General features: G+C 34.0%; 1 protein-coding gene across 1 annotated transcript in view; it reads left to right on the plus strand.

Moving 5' to 3' along the window:
- Window positions 1-22,677, plus strand: part of LOC113375238 — a 55,969-nt gene that overhangs the window by 12,576 nt on the left and 20,716 nt on the right. Inside the window, exons 3-4 of the mRNA XM_026615182.1 lie at window positions 18,607-18,705; window positions 19,587-19,847. Coding sequence (XP_026470967.1) covers window positions 18,607-18,705; window positions 19,587-19,847 — 360 coding nt within the window. The remainder of the gene's footprint in view (window positions 1-18,606; window positions 18,706-19,586; window positions 19,848-22,677) is intronic.

Raw genomic sequence — 22,677 nt, forward strand, 5'->3', positions numbered from 1 at the left:
TTTTATTTTTTTGTTCTGATGGAAATTGTGACCTGCACCTTTCCCGCCAAACGACACATGCACGCTAGTGTCGCCTCGGCCAAATGCTTGTACCCGGCATATTATGTATGACATATATTTTAATGAAAACATTTGAGAAGAATGTTGAAATATATAACAATAATAAAACTTGAAAGTTTCGTTTTAATTAAATATTTATTTCCTTCCCTAAAAGTTTTTCAAAAACGCGATTTTTTGACTATATTTTTAATGTCAAAACCAGGACGGCAATTTGCGGTTATGCTAATCCGGGACGGGACGGGGGGCTTTATATCTACTAAATGATTTAAACATGATTTAACAAAACAGGTACTATTGAAGAATACAATAAAAATCAGTTTTTTTTAAATTAATCGATTTTTTCTAATCAGAAATTCTTCAATCTGTATGTTTCTGTCATTAAGTTCGTTTTCATAATTTTCGTTAATTTAAAAATGAAAGTTTGAAATTATTATTAATGTGATTCTATTCATAACGTATAGTTTTATATAAGCATACTCATTGTATATATCATCGTTTTCGGATATTTGATGGGTAATTGTAATTGTATTTTTTTTTATCAAGTAGGAGCAAAAATTTAATTTAAACTTACACTTTTCGAAAACGCGGGATAAAGTGAAAATCTGGGACTGTCGCGGCCAAACCGTATGGTCATCTTAGTATAAAGATAAGTTTGTATTCTTATTTAAAATCTTATTCTATTGAATAATCACATTTAAACTAAAACGCCTTTTATCAGGCACCCATCCAGATATTTTCATTTTTTTTTTGTAAAAATTTCTACGCGTTTCGAATTCCCTTTTGACTCTTCTTCAGTTGATAAAATTGCTTTAAAAACATAATTTAGTTTTTGTTTTAAATATCTGGATTGATACCAGCTAAAAAGCTTTCTTATTTCAATTTTATTACAATTTTTAATAAACATTAAGCAAGAGTGATTTATAGTTTAAAAAAATATAAAAAATAAATCATGATATTTATACTTGCACAGAATTCGTATGATAATTATTTAAACGCCAAAAATGAGAAAAATAAAAGTATTAAATAAAAAAAACATAATCAAAATAATAAATAGAAAATATATTTGAAAAATACCAATTTCTTCTTGGTAAAGTAAAATGGTTTCTCATTGGTAAAATAAATCCAATATTATTATATTGGTAAAAATGATAAATTTTAACTATTTATGCTTCTATTGGGACTGGTAGATCGTGACCCTAAAAACTCTTCCGCGACATTTGGGAAGATTATAAATTATTTTACTTGTAATACTTATTTTTAGATATATGTACTGTCATCATGTTACTCTTGTCTTGTTAGTCTTGAGCCCAGTTAGGAACCTACCTAGATAGGTTTAGTGTTTGGCTTAGGATTCGTTTTATTCGCGCTGAATGAACTGAATATGTACTGAATTTCATATATCCAGACTGGTGGACAACTTAATCAATAACAGTTTTTCAACAATTCATGAATTTGTTTTTTCTCCATCACTTTAAAGTTAATTCTATAGTGCATCATTTCTGGTACGAATAGTAAATGATTGACTTGCCAGCATTGGTCACAATCTTTCATAAAAAAAACTTTTTAGGTTTGTTCTAGTGTTGAAGAAGTTCAGAATGTTATTAAAAGATTGTTGAATCTTGATTTATCGAATGAAGAAATCATCAAGAAATTTCATTTGTCTATAATAGGGTTGGCGAAAGGTCCTTTCTTTTCAAATACCTTAGGAGAATTTCCATGGTGATGTCTCCACGTCATTTAAGCTGACATACTACAATTCATTGTTTTCTAGATAAGATTTAATTATTAAAATTAGTGGCTAGACATAAATAGCTCTGTTGACTATATTTTATTTTATATTTTGATAGTTATTTTATAGTTATGTCCTAGAAGACAGTTATATGGGAAAAACTATTTAATAATCAAACTATTTGATATTCAATTCTGGCTTTTATTGATTTTATTAGCAATCTCAAAAAACGTAAAAATGTTCAATTGCTAGCTAATTGGCCTGTAGGAGGAAAATAATTGAAAATATTTTACTGGGATTTAAATGTTTATGTGTATGTGTAAGCTGATTTGAAAATATATGAATGCATAACTCAGAAAACACCATAAAAACGATCTGTTAATATCTGATTATTTGTCCTTATAACTCATTCAATCATTCTTGCGAATGCTAAGCGGGTTATAAATTGTAAATTGTGATAATTGAATCGAAAAGGAACTTTTGGGATTTATGGTAAAAGAACATTTTCCCCTTCAAATCTGCCGTTGACGATGATAGCTCCAATAAAATTAGCTCCTGATTTTTTTCCAACTAATCGCATGCCATTGCATAGCATTCGTGCATTCAAACACCCAAGAAAAGAGATCCTTGAACAAAATTTTAATTGCAAGTTATATGGTGGCATTCCAGGTGTATCCAGTGAACTCAAGAATTCAGCAGGATAGTTCACAAAATCTACGGGATCGACAACCGTGTCGATCGATTTCAATGATATTTGATTGCCAGGTAATGACTGTTGTATCTTGAATTTTTTACGTCGATCTCTATATATTTAACAGACGAAATAGCTCGTTCACGTAGCCACGCATGATTAGTATAATTAGCTCGTACATCTGGAAAATATACATTCAATCAAAGCATCTCTGGTTGGGTACAATAGGTGATTGTCTGGAAAATCGGATAAATTGTGCATTTTTATATAATTTTTCTGATGTCATTATTGAGTAATTGTTTAGAGAATACCAACGAATGGAATTGATCATTGTAATGTTGAACACGCTTATTTATCGTAAGACGTTATTTATCGACACTTTGCGTTAGATTGAAAAACCATTACAATTGTAGTTTTTCATAAAATTTAAATAATGTTTTGACACTTTTAGGCGTACAGTATGCGATATTATAAAAGCGTCGGAAACATCCATTTTGCAATAATTGATTACATCAAGGTTTTAATTTTATTATAATTGGAAAGTTATCTCGGTACTTGTTTGTTTAATTTACCTAATTTGAAGTATCACAGTAGCCATGTGCCGTGCCCTAAGACAAACTTACTTTATGTTTAGTTATTCTTTATAATCTTAAACTACTTTTTAACAATCTAGTTAATTTTTAAAACTGTTTGAATTGATTACGATACGTTTGAAAATAATTAAATGCATAATAGCGCGCAAAAGTTAAAATTTGATAGAAAAATTGCATCTGGATCAATCTGTCTTAGTTATTAAATTCGCTCATTTGTCTTTACGAATATTGGCCTGCCTCCTGTGGTGGACTATCTAAACAGAATCATGAAATACTGATGCACAATCGAAAAAAAATGTAGCTTTCATAGTTTTCAGTATCAAGATTATACCCAAGTAAACTAAATCTTACGATTTTGTGCTTTTTAATTTAAATTGCTGACGTTGGTATATAAACGGGAGCATGCGTTTTCTGAGTGTGTTTGGATATTTTGAAGATACTTATTTGAGTTTGGTCTAATCAAATTAACCTGATTATATTAAATTTAATGCAACTACAAAACACCTAAACTTAAATGCATCGAAAATTTTATCTGCATCTCATGATTAATATTATATTACTAAAGGATGAGTATTTTTTGCAATCGGTTCTAAAATATGATTATTTCGATAATTGACTAAAAAATTGCTGCAAAGAATTAAAAAATATAGTCAATCACCAAGAACATGCAAGATTTCATTCTCTAAGAGCTTTATATATCTTGAACGGTATGTAATTTTTGTAGATATGGCATCTTCAGATGATAATGTAAGAAATAATTCTATATCTTTTATACAATCTAAGAACAACTGAATCAGTTTTTTGTTAGCAAAAATTTTGTGCGTGAGAAGTTATGATACAAATACCAATATAAATTGCAAAACGATATTAGAATAAGTTTAATAAAATATTTAAGATACGTAAAATATTTTCTCATAAAAACTATGTTATTTGTGAAACAACTCAATAAAGTTACGTTTGGATTTCCATTTTTCATAGAAGTAATCTTTCTAATAAAAATTTAGAAATTTACCAATTAATTCATTTTAATTAATTTTTTATAATAGGCCGAAACAAATTTATCTACTTTTCCTACAATGCAACTGATTAAATAACTAATCACCGCCTAAGAAAAATATATTTTTTGTTGTTAATATTTTAGTAAAAACTACATTTATTAATTATGTGTTCATTATAATCTTACAAATTATAATACATGAACTTTATTTTGACAAATCTAGAAACGTGATCTTACTTTTCATTATCTAACACTCGTCTTCTATTTTCATGTCGCCCACAATATTTATTGATAAAAAAATCTGACATATGTAAAGATTTACTTACCATTAGATAATTAGCCGTTTTAACTACCATATGTAATCCCTCATTTCAAACGTCTTTAATTGTGTTATCTCAATAAAACTACTCTTTTGTGCAGAATATGTATAGAATTGAAGCGTATGCTTATTATAATCCTTCATATTTATATTAAAACATTCATTAATTATTATTAATAGAATTATTTGAATGGAATAAATTCGACATCATTTGAGTATAACGATTGACCACTTCTGTTCTGTATTTTCTAATGTTCTAATTCATATATTCTCAGGGAATATTATAAAAATTTTCTCCATTGTACAAATAATATCTTTCATTTTAAATAGCGTTAAACTTATTCTCACGACGTATCTGCTTGTTGACCTTTATTTTTCATACAGATCATATACTGATCCCGTACACAATAATTGGATATACTTACGTCTTATAACTTCCTCACTTTTGAATAATTTTTGCTCAATTTTTTGCAGTATATATTCAATTTATATAGTAGTACATACTACTTCCAACCTTGCAAAATTTGTTGTAATATTTCTGGTTTTGTAGATTATATTTTTTAATTAGTTTACCTATTTTTACATTTTAACAACTGTATGATTTGTGAGTTACTATTTAATATTAATCAGAAAGAAAAACTAAGAGATTAAAAATTTTCAATTAGATTTTTGCTAAATATCTTAAATATGATTTAAAATAACAAATACTATATAAGGATACAATAAAAATTATTATTTTCTGAATAAATCGATTTTTTCAATCAGAATTATTGGCTTTCTGTGGAACTTTATTATTTGTTAATATAACTTATATCATATATTCTTCGATTTGTATATATTTTTTTGCTTTTAAGCCTTGTATAAAATTCAGTTTAATTGTAATATGTAAGAGCGAAGTTTTATTTTGAACCTATACTTTTCGAACACCCGGTACAATCCGGGGCAAATATTACTTTTAGAAAAACTCCGGGACGTATGTAATATTTAAATTACGGGGTACTCACTATGTTATAGGAGGGGGTTGATTGAATATAATATATGAACATGTCTAATGGAAAGTGTAAAAGATTTTGTGTTTAACATTTATGTAAGCCTTAATAATTTAAATTTTAATTTGTATTATTTTTCATCAATGTTTCAAAAATGTTGAGTAGAGCGGAGAGTCCGCGGGTAACAAGGTCTACAACAGGTATCTCAAAAACAAGTAAAGTTAATAATTTTTTAGTAACAATATTTGATAGTAGAGGAAAAAAGATGTATTACCAGTCATCATCTTGATTCTTACGACGTTGATGTAGGGAAATAAACGGCAAGTTTGAAAATCCATAACAAAAGTATTTTCTTTCGTTGTTAGTTTTTTTGGTTGTTGGCTCACAAGAGCGCTGTTGTTTAGTTTTCGAGATCTTAATATATTTTTTAAGTATACGTTATTTAATTGTTTTATAAGATGTATTGTTAATTTCTAGGTAGATTCAACAGTTCTTTTTATATAACTCTTATAAAAGCTTATGTGTGGGTGGGGTCAAAAGAACCATCTGAGCCTTCACCGAGGCAAAGGTGTAAAAATAAAAATTTTTTTTTAAAAAATTAAGTTAAAAAATGCAATTTTACAAGAGATCAGTTAAATAAATATTTATTCCAACTTTGCTGATGATTTTTCCTGACGAAATACCAGATCAAGTGTATATACAGTATTATATCTGTAAAAGATATACTAATAAAATTTATATTTTGTATTGGTCGAATAATATAGCTATTATTTCGTAAAATTCCTTTTAAATTAAAAATAAAATATTGGACCCCTTTGCTCCCTGGCCGTCTCAATTTATCCCGTCTATGGGTTAAAAAGGACCAGTTGACAATTTTTTTGAAAAACAGCAAAAACACTCATTTTTGCAATGATGAATTAGCTGGGACTTTTGTTGAACATAGTTAGATAGTTGTTTGTTTGATATGTGTTATTTGTTGTGATATAATTGGTTTCGTTTTCACAGTGTAATTGCTCAAAATCAAATTGGTCTTTTGTGCCCCGCCCTATTCTACAAGGTGTGTTCAAAAAGTACCCGGAATTACTAATAATTAAATTTCGCGGGTCTGGAGTGTCTGATTGTCAAAATTTTTTTTTATTGTGTTGGTATACATGCCCCTAAAGTATGATGAAATTTTCAGCTATATTCACTGTTTACTTTGTCTGTGGTAGTCGCTAAGGTTCGACGTGTTTTTCTGAGCTCGGCGATTTTTACAATGGAAGAATTGAAAAGTCAAAGAATTTGTATTGTAACATTCTATATTTAATTAATATTAGTCATGTAACAATTATTATTTTAACAAACATTTCGTAATATATTTACAAACATTCGAAATGTATTTACTAAACATTCGAAATGTATTTACAAAATATTCGTAATCTATTTACAAAATTCGCTGTACGTAAATATTTTGTCAACAACGCACGAGAATACGCGTGACGTCACCAAAGTGAAAGTTTTACGCATACAACGATAAACGAAGGGTCTCGCGTGAAAGCACGATGCAGCATACGCTCTGGCATACACGCGATAAGGACGGAGGATCCTAGGGCGCTCGATGACCTCAGCGCGTTCAAACCAGCACAACGTTAGAGAGAGATGAAAGAGTTGTGTAATTTGCACGAAGCATCCCAAGCCTGTGAGTCAACGCAAGTAAAAGGAAGATAAAAGATAGCTCGATACGACTTTTGCCCTGTGACTCAAGCGAGGGTGTGAGAAAGATAATCATATATACACATTCGACATCACCGAAGGAGAAATTTGTCATAGCCAATTATCGATGACCTCAAGCGAGATGAGTTCATCATAGACCAATGACCGTCTCATCCCCCGAAGATTTTGGCGAGATGAACCGACGACGACCTCCGAAAGGATACGAAGGAACCACCACCCTCGCCAAGAAATCAACCCCACTACAGGAGTAGGAGAAGCTCAATTAGTATATAAGGTCATAGAAAATTAAGAAATTTGTCAAAAGTGTTTAGTCGCGTTTGCCCTAATACCTTAAGGAACTTGTTCTGACTGCATCAGCAAACTTAACAAGTTGGCTTAAGATATTAGAATTATTTTGTTAAGATTAACAAAAACGGTTGAAAAGTTATTAAGTGTAGATACATTTAATACTTTTCTAGTGATTTTGAATGCAGAAGCATTTAAATAATTTTGGACTTAGTGATTTTGAATGCAGAAGCATTTAAATAATTTTGGACTTAGTGATTTTGAATGCAGAAGCATTTAAATAATTTTGGACTTAGTGATTTTGAATGCAGAAGCATTTAAATAATTTTTGGACTTAGTGATTTTGAATGCAGAAGCATTTAAATAATTTCGGACTTAGTGTAGTTGAATGCAGAAGCATTTAATAATTTTTTGAACTTTGTGAATTAAATGCGGAGGCATTTAAGTCGAAAGCTGTGTAAACTCTTAGTGTAATAAAGTAACTCTGACTTTGTTAATTTTACTCTTTGTGTACGTGTAGCATAACTGACTTAGTGACTATATATATTTATATCTGTTCTTTCCGTATTCTGTACCTACATACCCGAAAATAAAGTGACGGTAGTGTTGAAACTGTGTTCATTCATTGATTCTAACCCTACCCCATTACAAACTGGCGCCCAACCGAGTGGCCAGAAACGGAAAAATGGCAGTTACCATGTCAGAAGAGATGTTGCAGCGACTGATCGGAGTGATAAGCACACAAAACACACGGACGGACTTGGTGTCTGGCAGCTTTGCCAGGTGCACGGCCAGGTTCAACGGAACGCGGGTTCCTGAAAAGGTGAAAGATTTCACAACTACCATCGTCTTGTACAAAGACGTGGAAGGCATCTCGGATGAGAATGCGCTAAAGGGGCTACCACTACTTCTCGAGGACACGGCGGCTACGTGGTGGGAAGGTGTGAAGTCGGAGGCCAATACGTTCGACGAGGCGATTCACTTAATAAGGACGTCGTTTGCCCCAAGTAAACCCCCGCACAGCGTCTATATAGATTTTTTTGGCACTCGTCAAGAAAAGAAGGTGAGTACCGACTTATTCGTTTGCCAAAAGAGGGCACTGCTGGCGCAGTTGCCATACGATATCGCGACAGATATACAGCTTGATATGCTTTACGGACTACTGCATATGCAGATCCGTGAACGCATCCCACGGACAACGGTCACTACATTTGATGAACTGCTTCAAAGAGCTCGCGACGTGGAAGCTAACCTTTCCGAGGCAGAACAGGGAGAGAGTAATCCGGCGGGAAGACGAAAAACTTGCTCTTTTTGCGGCCACACTGGACACACGGTCACGGAATGTCGCAAACGCCAAGGGACCAAGCAGACTCCTAAGAAAGAGGAGCCAGAAACTCGCAGCGAAGCGAGAATTTACTGCTATGGATGCGGCAAGGCAGGGGTTATCCGCAGCAAGTGTCCGGTCTGCTCTCCCCCAACAACCGCACAGACAGCAACAACGCAAAGAGTCGGATTCTTCAGCCTGACCACGCAAGAGCCAGGAAAATGCAGCTACTGCAAGAAGAACGGGCACTTAAAAGAAGTCTGCCCTAGACGTCTGGCCTGGGTAAAGAAGCGTGATCTGAAATGGAACCGCCAACCAGGAGGAACTGCGGCTCAAGATCCTTGCTCCAGGCCCGTTATTAAAGCACAAATCCAAGGCGTAATGGGTTACGCACTTGTGGACACCGGCGCAGAAAAGAGCATCGCGGGAGAGACTCTATACAAATTACTGCAGTCAACGAACCATCAATTTGAACCGTCAATGATGACAATGACGATGGCTGATGGAGAGTCGAAGCTTCGACCCATATTAAAGACAACGACCATTGTGCGGCTGGAAGGCAGACCAGTGCCAACGGAATTTGTCGTGATTCCGGAAGCGAAGGGAAACTATAGCCTGCTAGGCATGGATTTCTTGCACAAGGCCGGTCTTGTGCTAGACATGAAGCACCGCATGTGGAATTTTTGGGACCAGGCACAAAAGTACCCTTTCGCAGCAGAGGATGAAATTTTCGGGACAGTCGAAGTAACACGGTCAGCAGAGCATGTTAACGAGGCTGCCATGAGCGTTCCGGTACCAACACAAGAAGAAATGGACACGGATGAAACGGATGAGCGACAGGAATTAGACGCGCTGTTCGATGCCTGTTTCCGCTCAGCTACGCCAACGGAGAAGAAGGACGAACAGCACACTTTGGACGCGCTGTTTGACACCTGTTTTCGCTCGGCTACGATCATCCCTACAGTTCACATAGCCTCTCTGAGCGCCAAGGAACTGAGTCTGCGCGAAAATGAGGGACATCCAGTTCCAGAAGAAGATCGATGGAAGGTGCAGCAGCTACTCTCCAAGAACGGTGATCTCTTCAAGGAAGCATTAATGACGAGCCCTATCCTGAGGCAGGCAGACGAGACGAAACCGTACATCCTGCGAACCGACGCAAGCAGCTACGCTCTAGGGGGAGTATTACTGCAAGGAGAGGGCGCCGACGAAAGGCCGGTAGAGTATGCAAGTCGCCTATTGACGCCGGCTGAAAGGAATTACAGCACCACGGAACGCGAAGCACTGGCGGTGGTATGGGCCGTTAACAAGTTCCGTGGGTACATCGAAGGGGCCAAGATAACGGTAGCCACCGATCACAGGCCTCTAAAATGGTTAATGACCCTACAATCGCCCAGTGGTCGACTGGCGCGATGGGCATTACTACTGCAGCAGTACAACCTGCAAATTGACTACACCCCGGGAAGGATTAACGTAGTAGCAGACACGTTGTCCCGACCGAACATCGAAAATCAAGAAGTAACATCCGCACGGATTGGATTGGTTTCAATCAATTACCCAAGCAGAAGTGCGGCTGAAACAAGACGGGGTCAATTTGAGGACAGCAAATTGCAAGAAATAATCAATGCGTTTGAAACGACCGAAGACCGGCAGGACTACCAAAGGTGGACAGAACGAGGATACCTAATGTATCAAGGGGTATTATACAGGTACAATCCAGACTCTGACGCGGAGGAACCACAGCTGGTAGTCCCGGCACAGGAAGTTAAAGATATTCTGCACGAATACCACAACGCCTCAACTGCAGGACACACTGGTATTGAACGCACAATAGGACGAATCAGCCAAAGGTACTATTGGACAAGCATGCGACGCGACGTGACGGCTCACTTAAAGGATTGCGTGGAGTGCCAGCGGTACAAAGCCACGAATCAGAAGCCGGCGGGATTGATACAGACACCGCCGCTACAACAAAGGTTTGAAGTCATCGCCATAGACCTATTTGGACCTCTACCAGCGTCGGAAGAAGACCTGAAATGGATATTCATCGTCGAAGACCCAACGACCAGATGGGTGGAGCTCTTCGCACTGAAAAATGCAACAGCTCAAGAATGTGCGAAAACACTAGTGGATGAAGTTTTCTTGCGGTTCGGGTTCCCAAGAAGGCTTATCAGTGACAACGGATCTCAGTTTGTGAGTGCATTCATGCAGCATACGACGCACTGCCTAGGGATCAAACAGCACCTTATTCCGGTGTACCACCCACAAGCCAATCCAGTGGAGAGACGCAACCGCGATCTAAAACCTCAACTAGCCATCTTAGTGGGTGAGAAACACACGACTTGGCCAGGGAAGTTACCTGCGATAAGATTCGCGATGAACTCAGCCATATGCAAGAGTACGGGGTATACCCCGGCATACTTAAATCTGGCGCGCGAACTTCGAACAACAGACGATGTCTACAGAGATCTCAGGGCGATCATCGAGAAAGAAAACCCCATACCAGACATCACACCGTATCTACTTAAGATGGCTGACACTTTCAAACAGGTACGAGAGACCCAAGAAAAGCAGCAAGATATGAGAAAGAAATATGCGGACAAAGTACGGCGGTCTGGTCAAGCATACAGTCCAGGAGACAGAGTATGGGTAGCCACGCATACACTGAGCAACGCGAAGAGAGGTTTCACGTCAAAACTCGCTCCACGACGCGACGGACCGTATATCATATTACAACAGAGAGGACCTACCAGCTATGAAGTAGGACGCCCTGATAATACAGACGAAATCATAGGCACATTCCACACATCTGCCCTATCACCTTTCTTAGGTAATGAAAACATCATACCTGTGATTCCGATAAGAAAGCGCGGTCGACCCAAGAAGAGGACTACGACCCAATAGAATGTCTTATGTATGGACTCTCCGCCGAGACGACTGTAGGTCCATAGGGGGAGTCTGTAACATTCTATATTTAATTAATATTAGTCATGTAACAATTATTATTTTAACAAACATTTCGTAATATATTTACAAACATTCGAAATGTATTTACTAAACATTCGAAATGTATTTACAAAATATTCGTAATCTATTTACAAAATTCGCTGTACGTAAATATTTTGTCAACAACGCACGAGAATACGCGTGACGTCACCAAAGTGAAAGTTTTACGCATACAACGATAAACGAAGGGTCTCGCGTGAAAGCACGATGCAGCATACGCTCTGGCATACACGCGATAAGGACGGAGGATCCTAGGGCGCTCGATGACCTCAGCGCGTTCAAACCAGCACAACGTTAGAGAGAGATGAAAGAGTTGTGTAATTTGCACGAAGCATCCCAAGCCTGTGAGTCAACGCAAGTAAAAGGAAGATAAAAGATAGCTCGATACGACTTTTGCCCTGTGACTCAAGCGAGGGTGTGAGAAAGATAATCATATATACACATTCGACATCACCGAAGGAGAAATTTGTCATAGCCAATTATCGATGACCTCAAGCGAGATGAGTTCATCATAGACCAATGACCGTCTCATCCCCCGAAGATTTTGGCGAGATGAACCGACGACGACCTCCGAAAGGATACGAAGGAACCACCACCCTCGCCAAGAAATCAACCCCACTACAGGAGTAGGAGAAGCTCAATTAGTATATAAGGTCATAGAAAATTAAGAAATTTGTCAAAAGTGTTTAGTCGCGTTTGCCCTAATACCTTAAGGAACTTGTTCTGACTGCATCAGCAAACTTAACAAGTTGGCTTAAGATATTAGAATTATTTTGTTAAGATTAACAAAAACGGTTGAAAAGTTATTAAGTGTAGATACATTTAATACTTTTCTAGTGATTTTGAATGCAGAAGCATTTAAATAATTTTGGACTTAGTGATTTTGAATGCAGAAGCATTTAAATAATTTTGGACTTAGTGATTTTGAATGCAGAAGCATTTAAATAATTTTGGACTTAGTGATTTTGAATGCAGAAGCATTTAAATAATTTTTGGACTTAGTGATTTTGAATGCAGAAGCATTTAAATAATTTCGGACTTAGTGTAGTTGAATGCAGAAGCATTTAATAATTTTTTGAACTTTGTGAATTAAATGCGGAGGCATTTAAGTCGAAAGCTGTGTAAACTCTTAGTGTAATAAAGTAACTCTGACTTTGTTAATTTTACTCTTTGTGTACGTGTAGCATAACTGACTTAGTGACTATATATATTTATATCTGTTCTTTCCGTATTCTGTACCTACATACCCGAAAATAAAGTGACGGTAGTGTTGAAACTGTGTTCATTCATTGATTCTAACCCTACCCCATTACAGTATTAAATTTTGCGTAAAAAATGAAATAAAGTGTTGCAAAGTGCAAAAATTCACCAGATATGGCTCCGTGTGACTTTTTCCTATTCCCAAAGTTGAAGAGACCCATGAAAGGACGGCGGTTTTCCTCGATTGAAGAAAATCGCTGAGAGTGCTCAAGGACATATCAAAAAGTGAATATCAAGGGTGCTTCGAAAATTGGAAAAAACGCTGGCATAAGTGTATTATATCTGGGGGGGACTACTTTGAAGGGGACCACATTAATGTAGACGAATAAATAAATATTTTTTTGAAAAAAACGAAAATTCCGGGTACTTTTTGAACAGACCTCGTATATACTCGCATATATATTTTTAGAATTATCATTGCCCGAATAGCTGTGAAGGAACCACACGTTCGCTCCTTTTTCACATTTTGTACAGTTTTCCTGTTAAATTTTTACTCTTCAAATGCCTGACCCTATGCTTCATGTCTTTTGGTATTCAATTGCCTTGTATTTCTTTTTCTCCCATGCCCAATTATCTGAATACTTCTTTGTCCTAATGTCTTCAGTGCTTTTATTTTATTTTACTTTTGATGGCGTTGTGCGGCTGGCACTCCTTTCCCAATATGGACCCGATCCAGTTTTGTTTCATAATTGCATTCGATGAAGTTCTCTCTTCTCCCGCCCTTTACATTCCTTCCGCGTTTGTTATGTTGTAGGTACATTTTATCTTCTGTATTTTGGTCCTGCATCACATTTTCGAATCGCAAGGTGATGTATTATTATTTAGTGAGAAATATTTTACGTACTACAAAAAATTATTATTACATACATAAAGTTTACCACATTTTATTCATATTATATAAATAAAAATTCATATAATTCGTTATTTTGCCCTTCATAATAATTATAACATTAACCCTCCGTCGGTCGGCGTGGTCTGGCCAGACTTTTTTCGACTTCAATTAATAATAATTTATATTCTTTGCTATGTGTTCTAACATGAATGTGAGTATTTTCATGACGAGAGTTCCTTGAAAACCTACCAAACTTATTGGTAATCGCAAACACTGAAAATCGGATGAGTAATGCACACATTCATTTCAAAGGCGCCGAAAAAGAATAAATATTGTTTTTCATTGATTTAAAACAGAAAAATTAACAAAAAAAAACGATTTTTTTTATATTTCTTGATTTTTTTATATAATCGTTAATACATAAGACACCAAAAACTCATTTAACCCATATAAATGCATGTAAAATGAATGGTGGTCTAGCCAGACCTTTCCGACCGTTCGAAGGTGAAAAAATATCCGACCGACGGAGGGTTAAATTTATTTTTAAAAAATATGAGTCATTCTATTTGAAAATGATTTTACTGCTCAAATCGACATTGCACGACCCTTTCTTGTTATGAGCATTATTGTAAATGTAGACGTATATTCCTAGATTAAGGTCATGTTTCAGGTTAAAATTATTTGCTAATATAATGTAAAATCTGAATAATTTGTTATAACTGCTATCGGGCTACGTTTGAACAATATTTTGAGTTATATATTTGCGGCAGATCTCATTCCAAATCCATCTGTTGCAAATGTACAACATTAATGTTAAATAAAAACTTAATATGATTTTTATATAAAAAATCAATGTTTAAATAAAATGAAAACGAACTAAAATTTGCAACAAAAGTCGATTTTATCTTATTACACGTTCGAAATATACAAACTTTCTTGTCTAATGTTCAAGAAAAATGAATGAAATTTTGTTCGATTGCTTGGGACGCCGAAAAAATTTACAACTGGACATTTATTGGTCATTTTGTCATAAATTGCTCGGTTGCAAGGTTGCCTGCGGATGGGTACCATTATAAGTACATTCTCTCGGACTTCAAATTCATACGACTGATATGTTAGAGCCACGGTTATTAGTAGTGTCCACTTTTTCTTATCTATTCCATGTAGTGTACCTTCTAACTTGTGATATTTTCTAATCGTAAGTATGTACTGAAATTGATCAACATATTCAATTATTTGTTTTTTATCTATATCCTCCGAAGCTGATTTCTTTTCGACATTTTCGTCACTTGGAATTTGGCGTTATTGATCTTTATTCTGGTTTGTTATTTCGACGATGCTGTTTATTTTAGTCCGATTACTATATTAGCTTTGATTGCATTTAAAATTGACTTCTGGATTAATTATTATATATTCGAGAATTTGAAAATTTTACTTGTTAAAGATATACATATATGGTTAGGATTAACTTATTATATGTGTATTGACAAAATTGATTTACTTTGCTTTTTGACAGTTAATATTAGTTAATACCATTAAAGATGTAATAACAAAAACAGCACATAAATATAAAAACAAGCTCATCAGTCAGAGAACTATCGACGTAGGTTGAAAAGAAAAGCGCCACTGGATTTAAGTCAACTCCTTTGATAAAGATTGAAATAACTTAGTCATTATTTATAAGAAATTACTTACAATTAATTAGTTAAGATTATATCATTATAAATAAAATATTGTTAATATTTTACAACCATCGAGTTGTTTTTCCAATATGTCCATTTAGTATACAATGTCCCTTTACGGTTGACAATTGTAAATTCCACAAATTTATTAAATGTCCTTAACTGGACAGTTGTAAATAAAATAGAGAATAAAAAATAGTTAATTAAATATCGCTAAATACATATTAGGAAGACTGGGTACAGTTGTGCCAGGGTACGATAGTGACAGTTGTATTGACAACTAAACTATACTGATTTTGAGATGGTATTTAAAAAGAGGTTGACGATGTATGATTGTTCGAACAAGTTCCCATTACTGCTTTCGGGCAGTGCCTTACATTAACACGCTTTGCTTTTAAAAAGTCAAAAAAAGTTCATTGTTCAAATTTGTTCAATTTCATTTAATAATAACTGTTTCTTATATACAGATAGATCATTTTGTTATTTTGCTTTAATTTGAATATGAGTAGTTTATTACCAGCAATTAGTTTTTGCGTAGATAATTAACTCAGTCATAACGATGATTTGTCTCCTAAAGTGTGCGTTAGGTACAGTTGTGACACGTGGTTGTAGTTTTTGTCCTTTTTTCGGGTGTAGATTAAACTAAAATTAAAAATCTAACTTAACAAGACAAAATAGGAAAGAGAAAGGAAATGGAAAAATCAATACAAGAAAAAAAGAATTCACAAAAAAATCTTGTTAACTTTAGTTAAAAAAATATATTTTGTTATATATTTTTATATTTTATTCATAAGCTATGTTTAAATGTTTATATTGTGTTGTGTAACATAATATTGTTATTACCGACAATAAAAGTCGTTATATAAATCATTTTGGTGTTTATAGCTATTTTTATGCCTGTCACAACCGTCTGTGGTGGTGCGGACGGTTGTAACACTAGCTCTTTTCTGGTATGATTTGATTTCATGACAAATTTATGTTATTTAAGGACAGATCACCATTTAATTTACTTTTCTTCCATCTAATTGATAAATTAACAAAATAATTGCTGATCAAAAAAAGTGGCACGACTGTTCCCAGTCTCTTCCATTCTGCACTAAACGGATTTTTTATATTTCTCTCAGGATCAGTAGTAAGAAAATAATCTATCTGTTTTTTTTTAAATATTTAAACATTATTTAACACAGCTTTTAAAAAAAATTTAACGCCGATGTACCACGAAAAATTCTAGAAAAATTGAAGAAAATAAGTGATATACTGGTAAAAAAGAGAACTTTGACTATTTTTGGTGTTGCTGCATTCTATGTCTATTATATTTGCTGAGCTGGTTTAACTTCAGTTTCTTCTATATTGTGTCATGTCTAGTTATGATTCTGTTGCTTATGCAACACTGAACACTTGAGTTTATTGTTAACGTTTTAACGTTGATTAAATTGTTAACATAATTGTTACAGGGGTGTTGACAGGCTGCTCTAAGTGATCATCATTTTTATTTAATAACCCTTGGCTTTCAAAGTTTGAGAGTTGAACTCTATTAAATAATTCATTCAATTAATTGCGAATTGTTTCGCTGTCGAAATTTAGGTACAAATGATGCAACAAAATAGTTTTTATTTGTTTAACTAGTTTATAAATGTTGAAATTATATTGGTAAAATTTAGTGAAGCGTTTAGATAATATGATTATGATTTAAAGATGTTGAGTTGTTTTAGAAAGTGTATATCGGGACTGGAAAGATTGCCGATAGAGAAGTGTATTGCCTAAGAATCATTGTATCAGGCATATATATATATATATATATATATATATATATATATAAACATATATAGTCGTAGAATAAACTAAAGAAGGTCTAAATAATTACAATTATTAATACAATAGTTAAATTTCGAACATACGATAAGACATTTATCAGTTATAGACAATTTATATTTAAAATCTTCGATTATCCATGAATTTACCAATTTTAAAAATTGCGCATGTATATAAAGTTAGCTAAGTAAGTATAAAAACCGAAATGTATGTACGATTTTCAAGTATTCTAAAAGTTTTTTTTTGTTGTGGAATATAAGAGACAGTAATAAAAATATCAACCTTTACTACGATCTTTTAAAATAATTGAATTGAACTTGAAAAAAACTGACAATATTTTGCATTCGTTAATTGCATTCGTTCTGAGCTGTATGATTAACTCTTTTCCAACTTATGTGTATTATATATATATATATATATATATATATATATTATATTATATATTTAATATATACATGTATGTATAAAACCCTTCTCATAATACATGCTAAAATACTAATTAATTTTATCCTGAATATTTATGAGGTATGATATCCGTTAACTCGATACTTAGTCATCGTTATCGTTCAATGTATCTATAATATAATACCCATAAACATCGATGACATCAGTAAATTACAAGAATCTCTGGGATAGCCTTTAGTTCTTTCATGTACATAATGAAATTAAACCTACTAAATATTTTCTATATTATAGTTTTTTATGTACGCATATATGGTAATTAGTTAAACATATAAATATGAAATTAATTTTTGTACAAATTTATGTTTATAAAAGTTGCAGCAAAAAAAATATAAAAAACATTACAGTATAAACTACGAGTTTCGGTATTATCATTTTTTAAAACCCCGTTGAATTTTTGAAGACTTGCCAAATATGATCGTATGCACTTCCAATAAGATCAATTTTCCACTAAGAATAAAGTTTGTGATAGAAAGTGCTTTTAAGAATCATAAGTCGATAATTTGTGCAAACATCAGGAATTTTTTCCGCAGTGAAATCGTACATTTCCTGGGACGTACCATATTGCGTATAAATGCACTTCCACTTTCAACTCGGATACAGCCACTCCGGCGTATTAATTCTACAATTGGATGGGAAGAGTTACAACAATACACATATCTTCAACAAACATAAAATTAATAATAAATAAAATATAAACTGCAGTTATAGAAAAAAACATGCGAGTTCATAGCTCTATTGTCTTTTCTATAATATTTGCTTAAATTAACCAATTCATGGTGTTTTATGCAAAAGATGTTTCTTTTGCTATATTTGTTTGTTTGTTAGATATTATTAGAATCTATTTCTTTTCAGCACTTGAACGCAAAATATCTGTGAGGGCTAACAGAGAGCATCTCGTCCAAAAAGGGATTCTTCTTCCTGATAGTCCAATATCTCCAATTTCCGAGCCTGGTGAGTTTAACTGTAGTAAATTTTATTCACAATCAGTTTGAATGTTGTGAAATGCGTGCGAAATGCCATTATCGTGTTATTTTTAGATTTTTGTTTTTTTCCTCGAATTTTTTAATAACACAATTATCAAGTATCTTTTCATTTTACAGTCTTGATTAAATGCGCCAACTTTTGATAAAACTTGCCAACACACTTTAGTACATCTTTTTTATAGGAGAGCTTTTCAAAGTCTTTCTATTTTAAAAATTTTAAGTTCATAATTGTCCTAGAAATGTTATTCACGATTGCGGTTACAAAGTTTAAATGAACAAAATTAATTAAAATTAACCCCAATAACCGAAACATGGTCAAAATTCCGCCAAAACCCTAGGACCTATGATCTAGGTTGCACTTAAAAGCTAAAAATTTTCAAACAACGTGAGAGAATGTTTTTTCTAAATATTTTATGGACAGTTAAGGTCAATACTATCACCTCGTTTCGATTTGACGTTAAGGTCTGAGACACCCTGCATGCATGTTTTTGTAACATTGATCATTACCTTAAATTTGCGAAAATTTTAGTTATTATCTCCAATACTGAACTTGATAGTCGGTAATTTTTTACTCCTTTAAAAGAAGAAAGGTTATGGTTACCTTTCCACTATACCACTTTTCAATTTCCTAACTCATTTGGCCAAGATATCATTTAAAATATACGAAAAAGGCCCGTTTCTTCAAATCGATTTTTTTAAGCGTAATTGTAAGAGGTATTGGAAAAAATTGACGTCGGGTGGTGCCGATTTTGAATGTTCATGCGATCATAGCCTTCATTCACATGCGTTAGATTTTAATACTTGATTGTGCCTTTCTAAATTACTAGAAATGATATATTTCCTTTGCAGGCGAACATAATTCTGATCAACATGCAAGCGGCGTGCAGCTACTCGCATCAGTCACCAGTTCGCAATCCGCGCAGCAGTTGTCGCACCAAAGCACGCAACAGTTGCCGCTATCACAATCCGCCCACCAGCTGCAGGTGACGCAGCTGCAACAGCAGCAAGCGCAGCAACTGCACGCACATCTGCAACATCAACATAAACAATTGCACGCGCAACTACAGCAGAATCTGCAGTTTGCAAACGCCACTTCACCCACGAATAGTGGTGAGTGATAATTGTTTATATTTTTTTATTATGTAGTATACCGGCAGAAGGAAGGATAATCTATTTTTTTTGGCGAATCTGTTATATATTTATATTTGTTTTTAAGACATCATATAATAAGAAAACTTTTTTTTAAATGTGGATTTTTATATGATTTCGTTTGATTTAAAAAAAATTTAATTTAACCTTACAATTTTATTTCATCTATTACACTGCGTGACAAAAATCGCAATTTTGTTTTTTTCCTTAAACTTTTTTTTAATCTATGTACTTAGAATCGTGCGATTTCAAATATACCGTCCGTTTTTTCCGTAACTGTTTTTTAGTTTTGGGGAACTACCCCTATTCGTCATTATGGTTATGATTATCGCAGTTTAACAAATAACTATAAGTTTTGCCTGCTGTTTTTGGTGTGGCTCCGACTCGAATATGTTGTGTGCATATTCATATAGTTAATGATACATCTGCGGTGAATATGTTTTAGAAAAATACCTAAAACCTATATCAAACTGTCTTAAGCCAGCGTATTTCAACCACTTTTAAATTGAATTGCGCAATCAAGATAAAACATGAGTTTTTCATACCGCGTGCCAAAATTGCATGGAGTGTTTAACGTCCCAAAGGAAAAAGAAATAGTAAAATTTTAATACCCCCGTGATTTAGAAAAAAAACGACTGTTTCTTCTGTGTGGTAAATATCAATGGAATAAATTTAGGCAATAGAAGCAATACACCATGACCCCAATGGTCTGGGGTCTACTTACGATCACGACTACACGACTCCTACCCATGCTTATGATGATCAACCTAGAACATCAAAATCTTCTGTCTACCATATAATTGAGAGACCAACGATAAAAGAGAAGACATGAAGAGTTAAAAATTGATACATTTCATGATTCCCAAATTAGGCAATTCATAAAAATTCACGGTTTAATAAAATCGAGAAGTAAATAATTATTTCTGAAAAATTATGTTTACCAAATGGTGTCTTTAATTTGCTATACAGAGAGTTAAGTTATCTATGAAGTTTTTCATATCACGTTGCCATTTCAGGCGGTATCTTTGCAATTTTTGCTCCAGTTGCCTTTTTAAGGCATAGATGGTTTGAGGACTGTCAGTGTGCACTATTTCTTTTAGGATGATCCATAGTAAAAAATCATATGGTCTTAGACCGGCTAAGAGCGCTACGGTGTGAAATAGCGTAATATAGAAATAGACAAATGTTATAACCAATTTTGTTCTGGAATTTTGAATGTTCAAGTATCATTAGCCGAAAACTACTATATAGATTCAATAAGATTACTTCACGCACCGAAGCTCCTCTATTTCAACTCTATTCGATATTTCTGTAAAGAAAACATATAAAGTATTATACATCGTTAGAAAGGTCTCAAAATTCTTAATTCTTTTCCCATATATCGCAACTTTTAATTCCGCACGGTGTGGCGCCTACAGCCAAGTTGCAATTGAAAAATTCAAGAGAAACAGGAAAATTTCGAGAAAATTATTTGAACACACTTAACCATTTATATGTCATTTTATTCGTAATTTTATTCTGCATCTTTCGTACGAACAAAGTTTTTTCGTATTTTTACGGTTCAGCTTGTAGAGCAATCTGTGTGGTTATTCAAATGCTGAAATGCAAAGTGCGCATAGGTTCTAGCAACAGTTCACACTATTCGATATTTCTGTAAAGAAAACATAAAGTATTATGCATTGTTAGAAAGGTCTCAAAATTCTTGGTTCTTTTCTCATATATAGCAACTTTGAATTCCGCACGGTTGTGGCCTACAGGCAAGTTGCAATTCAAAAAATTTATGGATAACTGGAAAAGCTCGAGAAAATTATATGAACTTAAGAGTTTGCAGGAAATAAATTAAAAATATATTTACACTTTATATAGGTTAATTCAACACTCCTCTACTTCAACTCTACATAAATAGATAATATGCTAGGCATTTAAAAATGCTAAATTCTTTCTCGGGAAAATAAACCGAGTTTACTTTCGGAGCATTCTTTACCTATGGCGAAAATCAATCTAATTATGATCATAAGCTGTTTCACAAGTATATAAAGGTTCTCATAAATTTCGTAAAAAATACCGTCTCGAGTCTCCCGCCCTGGTGTCGGATTATTAGGACGGGCGCGAATTTCGCCGAAGTGCCTTGGCGCCGGCGCGCTGCCTGTCAAGAATGGCGCATGCGTCCGTTGACTTTTCCCGGCTTCTCTCATCTGACACATAGCCTTCGATTGCGACCTGTACAGAACAAGAAAAATCGCCGGGTTTACATGACTATATTGCACGGTGAATCATCGTGATTCCTATGAATTGCTTTTACTCATAAATGTTGTTACAATTTTATGAAAATTAACGCGCTTCTATATGTCAATAATTTGAACGATTGTTGCGAGTGACATTTTTGTGCCGCTGGTTTTATTTGTTCGTGGGTGGGTGTGTGTTTGTGGACTCTAGACGCTGTGACCACATAAATTTTAATTAAAAGTGTGGCTCTTATACTGTAGTATTAGCATGAAATATGTGTTTTCACGTGATTCCCAATGCCGAATCGTTTTTGCAAATTAACTTAAGCGTGTGTGCTCCAATTATTCTCAAAAGACGTACGAAAATATTATTTACTTTTATTTTCAATGCTTATTGTAAATGGTAATTGATATCGATGAACTACAAAACAAACGTTAAAAACAATCTCATGGTTTCATTTAGAATTAATGTTTTAAATGAAGGTAATTAATTTTTTTTTTTTGAGTTTTGAGTGTAATTTGAATATCGTTATTTGCAACAAATTTCCAGAAGCATGCTTATTAAC

The sequence above is a fragment of the Ctenocephalides felis genome, unplaced genomic scaffold (genome assembly GCF_003426905.1).
Source record: "Ctenocephalides felis isolate EL2017-DRISC unplaced genomic scaffold, ASM342690v1 CF-g0.4_SCAFFOLD_01886, whole genome shotgun sequence".
In the NCBI taxonomy this organism is placed as follows: domain Eukaryota; kingdom Metazoa; phylum Arthropoda; class Insecta; order Siphonaptera; family Pulicidae; genus Ctenocephalides; species Ctenocephalides felis.